Source organism: Herpailurus yagouaroundi, unplaced genomic scaffold, assembly GCF_014898765.1.
Source record: "Herpailurus yagouaroundi ecotype Mexico unplaced genomic scaffold, PumYag 194, whole genome shotgun sequence".
Classification (NCBI taxonomy): Eukaryota; Metazoa; Chordata; class Mammalia; order Carnivora; family Felidae; genus Herpailurus; species Herpailurus yagouaroundi.
The window spans coordinates 2600190-2608333 of record NW_024412425.1 but is presented as its reverse complement, the minus strand read 5'-3'; the positions used below and the strand labels follow the sequence as shown (position 1 = coordinate 2608333).

The following is an 8144-nucleotide window of genomic DNA, read 5'->3' as shown; positions in this document are numbered from 1 at the left end:
GGTGGAGAGAATCCCAAGCTGAGCATGGAGCCTGACACAGGGCTTGGCTCGATCCCACAACAGTGAGATCATAACTTGAGCCTAAATGAAGAGTTGGATGCTTAACCTGACTGAGCCATGCAACCGCCACTCTGCTTTCATTTCTTAAGAGATCCTCCATCTCCTTTAGGGTAGAGTGGTCTTTGTCTTTGTTAGTTGATATGTTTTTCCTTCTTTATCTCACATTGGTGTGCTTGGGAGTGGGATGAGATAAATTCATGTATTTCTTCTACCATATTTAAGCTCAATTTTTCACTCTTTGTTTTCCCTTCTGCTCACAGTACATATGTATTCCTTATCCAGTCATGCTAAGTAGGCTCTTCCAGTTTTATGTTCCAGCTCTCTGATCCAATTTTAACCTGCCCTTTTTTTTCTCACTTTATTACTGCAGTATTCAGAACAACTTTATTTACTTTTTAAAATACATAATATGTGCTTATAGTACAAAAGGACACATTGAAAAGTAGTTATTCTCTTATACATTTCCTAAGGTGACAACCGCTATCTTCATTTTCCTTTGAGCTGTTACTTACCTGTATTTTCAAACATTTTTATTGAAATTAGGTTAGCTTGTGAGTAAGTGTTATTTTCGGTATTGAATGTTCTTTTCCAGCAATGTGATAATGCCTTTATTCTTAGCTTCCTAGAGCTGCCATAACAAAGTACAACAAATTGGGTGGCTTAGAATAACAGGAATTTAGGGGCATCTTGGTGACTCAGGTTAAGCATCTGACTTCTGCTCAGGTCAGGATCTTGTGGTTCACGAGTTCGAGCCCCACATTGGGCTCTGTGTTGACAGCTCAGACCCTGGAGACTGCTTCAGATTCTGTGTCTCTCTCTCTGCCCCTCTCCCACTCACACTGTCTCTCAAGAATGAATAAACATTAAAAAAAATAATTAAAAAAAAAGAATAAGAGGAATTTATTCTCACAGTTCTGGAGGCTTAAAAATACTAAATCGAGGTGTTGGCAGGCCATGCACCATCTGAAGCCTGTAGTGGAAGGACCCTTCCTTCGTGTCTTTCAGCTTCTAGTAGCCCCAGACATTCCTTGGCTTGTGATACCATAACTCCAGTCTGTGTCTTTATTTTCACATGGTGTTCTGTGTTTCTGTCTCTTCACATTGAATCCTTTTTTGCAAGAACACCAGTCATAGTAGATTGAGTCACCCTAACTCCAGAATGACCTCATTTTAACTAATTGCATCTGCAGTGATCCTCTTTCCAAATAACTTCACATTCTGAGGTATGGCCATTAGGAGTTCAACATATCTTTTTTGTGGTACATTCAGTTCAGCCCATAACACCTTTCCATTTGGTCACATCTGTGTGTGCATTTTAGTTTTCTGTAATTTTGCAACATTTCTTATTAAATTTGTTCACATATTTTTCATATTTTTTGTTGTGATTATGATTCTTATGTTTCTAAATAGTTGTGTATATATGAATGTTATTGAAACTAAATATTAATTTCCTATATATAGTGAATATAATGAAGTTTTTATATTTTATAATGATTTTTCACTCTTGATTTTGTAGGTAAATTGTTTTGTTGTTGACCAAAATGTTAATCTTATACTTTCCAAGTTTTTATACCTCTGATTTCTTCTTCTGTTAATGCACTATCCAGTACTGTAGTAGTGGTAGTACTAACTTTAATGTACCACCCCCCCCCCCCCCCCCCCCCCCCCCCCCCCCCACTTTTCTTATTAAAAATTGTGATTTAAGTGTACTGTGTTTAAGCTGTACTGTACTTTTTCTGAAGTTAAATAAGTAGTCCCATTTTTTGAAGGTTTCTTTATGGAAAATAGATATTTAGTTTTATAACTTTTAAATATACCTGTGGAAATGATTACTTGATTTTTTACTTTTGACCTATTAATGTATTTGCTGATTAGAAACAGATTTTTCTAGTAGCAAAACATATATATGTACTTGGAAAAAAACCTACTCAGTTATGATGTATCTTATATTTAATGTGCTCTAGGTCACTTTTTTTTCCTTCTGGGTCATTTTGATATTTTAGGTAGAATTTTTACATTGATATTCATAAGTAAAATTGGTATATAGTTTGCTTTTTTGGTTGTCATCTTTGTCAGATTTTGGTGTTAATGTTATGTTTGTTTCACATGCACAAAAATGGGAATTCTCATTTTTTTTTCTTTTACAACATTCTGCAGAGCATGAAAGCAAATGTCCCCTAAATGTTTGTTCAAATGCCCATGTGAACCTCTCTGGACCTTTTGATTTGTTTTGTTTTTGAGGGATTGCTTTTTTGTATTTTTCTGTTCATTTTGTGGAAGTTGGTTTATATAGGTTTCTACCTCTTACAGGTACAGTTTTGGTAATTTGCATTTTCCAGAAAATTACTTATGTCAAGCAGTTTATAAAGTTATCTTTTTAATAGAGTCCTGCAAAATAGTTTTATGATTTTTAACTTCCTATTTTTGTTTTTTCCTGTGTCATTTCTAACTTTATTTGTACATCTGCATTCTTCCTTTTATTTATGCAACGGTTTATCTGTTTTGTTTCAGATCCCATTTTTAAACACAATCAAAGCTATTTGTATTCCTAACTATCTTCCTCCACTCGTATTTTTCCTGGAATTTCCTAAAGCTAAGGAAATAGGAGATACATGCACTTGGAATTTGCTTTATAATGGGAAACTACGTCTTAAACCAAGAATCAATCCCATAATAGCATATTTTCTGAAATTTTCTTCACGTTACAATACTGGAAAATATTTCAAGTGATATTTATTTGCAATCTGTTTTAGGAGAAGTATGGGGAATTGATGAGCGTCAGAAAATCCAGGACAGACTTTTGACACAATTTGAAGATAAATTCACAAAAACACTGACTGAAGAAAAAGTCATTGAATGTCATAAGAAATTTGCCAGTGCATTTCCTCTTAACTTGGACTTTTTTCCTTCCAGTCACAATCTCTATGAATATGACTTATTTGGAAAGTGTTTAGAACATAATAATTTTGACTGTCATAATAGTGATAGAATCTTTATAAGAAAGGAACATTCTGAATATAATGAACCTATGAAATCATTTGTCATTAATCCATCCCATCTTGTAGTAACCCCCTTTAAATGTAATCACTGTGGGAAAGGATTCAGTCAAACTTTGGACCTCATCAGACACCTCAGAATTCATACTGGAGAGAAACCCTATGAATGTAAAAACTGTAGAAAAGCCTTCAGCCACAAGGAAAAACTCATTAAACATCATAAAACTCATAGTAGGGAGCAGTCTTATGAATGTAATGAATGTGGGAAAGCTTTCATTAAAATGTCAAATCTCATTAGGCATCAAAGAATTCATACTGGGGAGAAACCCTATGCATGTAAGGAATGTGGGAAATCCTTCAGCCAGAAATCCAATCTCATTGATCATGAAAAAATTCATACTGGAGAGAAACCTTATGAATGTAATGAGTGTGGGAAAGCATTCAGTCAGAAGCAAAGCCTCACTGCACATCAGAAAGTTCATACTGGGGAGAAACCTTATGCATGTAATGAATGTGGTAAAGCCTTCCCTCGAATTGCATCCCTTGCTCTTCACATGAGAAGTCATACAGGAGAAAAACCTTATAAATGTGATAAATGTGGAAAAGCTTTCTCTCAATTTTCCATGCTTATTATACATGTAAGAATTCATACGGGTGAGAAACCCTATGAATGTAATGAATGTGGAAAATCCTTCTCTCAAAGTTCAGCCCTTACTGTACATATGAGAAGTCATACTGGTGAAAAACCTTATGAGTGTAAGGAATGTAGAAAAGCCTTCAGCCACAAGAAAAACTTCATTACACACCAGAAGATTCATACTAGAGAGAAACCTTATGAATGTAATGAATGTGGGAAAGCTTTCATTCAAATGTCAAATCTCGTTAGACACCAGAGAATTCACACTGGAGAAAAACCGTATATATGTAAGGAATGTGGCAAAGCCTTTAGCCAGAAATCAAATCTCATTGCACATGAAAAAATTCATTCTGGAGAGAAACCCTATGAATGTAATGAATGTGGTAAAGCCTTCAGCCAAAAGCAAAACTTTATTACACATCAGAAAGTTCACACTGGAGAGAAACCTTATGATTGTAATGAATGTGGTAAAGCCTTTTCTCAAATTGCATCCCTTACTCTTCATCTGAGAAGTCACACAGGAGAAAAGCCTTATGAATGTGATAAGTGTGGGAAAGCCTTCTCTCAGTGCTCATTGCTCAACTTACATATGAGGAGTCATACTGGTGAGAAGCCCTATGTATGTAATGAATGTGGAAAAGCTTTCTCTCAAAGAACTTCTCTTATTGTGCACATGAGAGGCCATACAGGTGAGAAACCCTATGAATGTAATAAATGTGGAAAAGCCTTCTCCCAAAGCTCATCCCTTACTATACATATACGAGGTCATACAGGTGAGAAGCCCTTTGACTGTAGTAAATGTGGAAAAGCCTTCTCTCAAATCTCATCTCTTACACTTCATATGAGAAAACATACAGGTGAGAAGCCTTATCATTGTTATGAGTGTGGTAAGGCTTTCAGCCAAAAGTCACACCTTGTTAGACACCAGAGAATTCATACTCAGTAGAACACTATGAATATTGTGAATATGGAAAAGCCTTTAGAAAGAATTAGCATCTCCTTTCACATAATCAGTTCTAGAACAGAAAACTATGACTGTGGAAAGCCTTTTTGAAGAAGTCACACATTTATGAAACGAGTATTTTTACCAAGGTGACAAATTGTGAAACAAAAAAGCTGAACATCAAAAACCTTCACAGATATCTGAAGATATTTATTATTCAGCATTCTTATTAAAATGTGAAACAAGATATCTACTATCAGCATATCAATATTACAATTGAGCTCCTAGCCAACGTGTTAAGTAAGAAGATTGGCGGAAAAGAGAAGCTATAAAAATAACCTCTTACACAAGAAATATTTGATTCAAAAATATGTTGATATAAAATGTCTAAGGATAAACACAACAGTGAATTACCAGGCACACATATATACATATAAAGTTATAAAACATTTTCAAGGGCACAAAATAACACCTGAAATTTTGAGAAAAATAACATTGTCTGAAAAAGGTGACATTTTTAAAAACAAAAATTCTCTCATCTCTAAGGTATTTCCACTCAAAGTTTTCGCTAATTATGTTTTAAGAATTTCGCAAACTGATTTAAAGTTTTACATAGGAATACGAAGGACCACAAATAGCAGAGACAACAGTGAAAAAAGAGAAGGCACAGTCTACTAGATAGCATCACGTACTTTTATTTAAAGCTGGTGTCTAAATGTGTTGTTAAGTAAATTAGCAGATACAAGGATTGGAGAAAGGAGATATGGAAATTTTGTGTATGATAGTGCTACTGAAGTCACTGGAGAAAGAATGGCCTATTCAATAAATGGAAGATTCATATGAACAAAAAATGATAGCTCTCTATACCATATACAAAAATAAACTCCAGATAGATTGAAGACCAGAATATAAAAAGCAAAATTCTAAAACTATGATGAAAGTAAAATAGATTTATTATTTTAGAGTAGAAGGATTACTCTAAGAACACATAAATATGAAGCTGTCATTTCTCTTTTGGTGTATTGGCTTCAGAGGCACACATACAGAGGCACGAGATACACATCTCTGTTCACTGCATTGTGGTTTGTATTACACTAAATTGGACATAAATTCTCAGTAGAATGATAAATTAATACCACGTAATTATTGCTATGATAGAATACAATATTTAGAAGGTATAAATGTGACATATAGTTACGTAGATCACAATATATAATATTGAGAGGAAAAAGCAAAATGTACAATGAGAAGATGTAACATTTGTATAAGTTTAATAAAATAATGCAAAGAACAGTACTGTGTATTGGTCATAAATCCACATATGACATTGGTTGCCTTTCAGGAAATGGGAGGGGTTTAGATGGAATTGTTATATTTACCTGTAACGTTTCTTTAATAAAAAGGAAAGCAAATATAATGGTGGTAACAAATCAGGTTGTCAAGATTATGTTGCTATTTTTGTATTCTTTTTTGCCTTTCCTTATTTTCCTAATTTCTCTAAAATAAGAACCAAAATGGCACACGACCTATAGAAACAACTTGAAAATGGATTCTTTATGGTCAAAACTAAAATTTGTAGGAAATTCTCTTTACTGATACACAAACAAAACCTGGATTAAGATGACACTTTGCTTACCCTCTCCTCACAATGTTGATTCAATGTGTGTGTGTGTGTGTGTGTGTGTGTGTGTGTGTGTGTGTGTGTATTGATGCCAATTTTAAAATTGTTTATTTCAAACACAAATTCTTCCTTAGCTGAAGGCAGTGAAGAAACTAAAGAAATAGTTAATTGTTGGAATAACTAGCTTTCCACTTGGGGAAAAAAAACCAAAACCTATATTTGGCTTGGTTTCAGATTGAGTAGGGGCCATTCATACCTACTGTAAAATGTGAATAATGTTCTGACATGTCAAGCAAGCCAAGGATAGATGCCTGCATCAGACCAGAGGGAATTTTCGCATATCTCAACAAAGCTTTATTTGGTTTCTGAATCCTTAAATGGTCATGCACATGCTGGTGATTTTATACGTGTGACGTACGTGCCCAGTGGGTGTGAAAGCTCTTCTTGTACCACATCTAAAATGTTATATATTCAGACCTTTCAAATATATGTGGAACTCAAATTAACTTTTCTGTGAATAGCTCATTCATATATTTTGTCTATTTGTTTTCTACTGGGACTTTCAAAAGATGTTTTTATTTAGAAATACAGGTTTATAGGAAGTTGCAGAAACAATACCCTATAGTACTGTTTAGCTTGTGTGCCCTATGTCCGATTTTCCCTAGTGTTAAATCTTGCATAACTACAGTGCAATATCAAATTTAACAGTGGCACAATCTGTACGTTAGTAGATTTCACTAGTTTTGCATGCGCTTGTGTGTGTTAATGTAGTTCTATACAATTTTATCTCCTAATTACCACTCCAATTTTTTCTCTGCCACCACAATCAACATACAGAACTTCTGACACCACAAATATTCCTTGTTCTGTCCCTTTGTAGTCACACCCATAACCCTTTTCCCCTCTGTGCTTCCCACTCCTTACCTTTGGCAAGCACTAATATATAATCTCAAGATTATTATATTCTATAATATACTGTTTAATATCAAGAGTGTTTTATAAATGGAACCTACACTATATAACCTTTTGAGATTGGTGTTTTTTATTCAACCTGATGCCCTGAGATAAATCCCAGTTATTACAGGTAAAATTTTTCTGGTTTTAAAATTTCTCAAGTAGTTTTCCATGGTATCAATATACCATGGTTTCTCTAACCATCGAGCCTTTGAAAGACATTTGCATTTCCAGCTTTGGGTAATTACAAAAACCTGCTATGAACATTCATCTGTCATTTGGTTGTTTTGTTCTATTTTGTTCCTCTGTCACTTTTCATGCCTTACTGTGGGTTACTTCAGCATATTTTTTTAGAATTCTACTTTAGAGTTCTTGAGTGTATCTCTATGGATTTTTTAGTAGTTGTTCTAGGTATTAACATCATACATATATAACTTCCACAATCTACTGTCATTCAACCAGTTCAAAACCTTAACTAAGATTCTTTGTTTTCCCCCTTTATTATTATATAATTGTACCAGGTATTTCCGCTATATACCATAAGAACTATATGAGACAGTGTTAACCATTTTTTGCTTTAACCATCTAGCATAATTTAGGAAACCACAGGAGAAAGGTATTCTATTAAATGTACCCATATCTTTACTGTTTCTGTTCTATCCTCATTCCAGATGTTCTATACTCCTTCATCATTTCTGCTGAAAGAATTTCCGTCAGCCACTCTTTTAGTATAGGTCTCCTGGCAACAAAAAGACTATCTTAGTTATCCTTTGTCTGAGTATGTTTTCATTTCACCTTCATTCCTAAAGGATGTTTTTTTGCTGGTAGAGAATTCTGGTTGACAGATGTTTCAGTACTTGAAAAAGGGGCCACTTCACTTTGACCTTTTTTTTTCTGATAAGAAATCTCTTATCTGAACCATTCCTCTATAGG

At 34.3% G+C, this 8144-nt stretch overlaps 1 protein-coding gene across 1 annotated transcript in view; it reads left to right on the top strand.

The window, feature by feature from the left end:
* The window catches only part of ZNF569 (zinc finger protein 569), a 9160-nt gene extending 3228 nt beyond the window's left edge, over positions 1-5932 (top strand). The window contains exon 3 of the mRNA XM_040445665.1: positions 2814-5932. Within this exon, the coding sequence (XP_040301599.1) occupies positions 2814-4639 (1826 nt within the window). The 3' untranslated portion in view covers positions 4640-5932. The remainder of the gene's footprint in view (positions 1-2813) is intronic.
* Positions 5933-8144: the final 2212 nt, after the last annotated feature.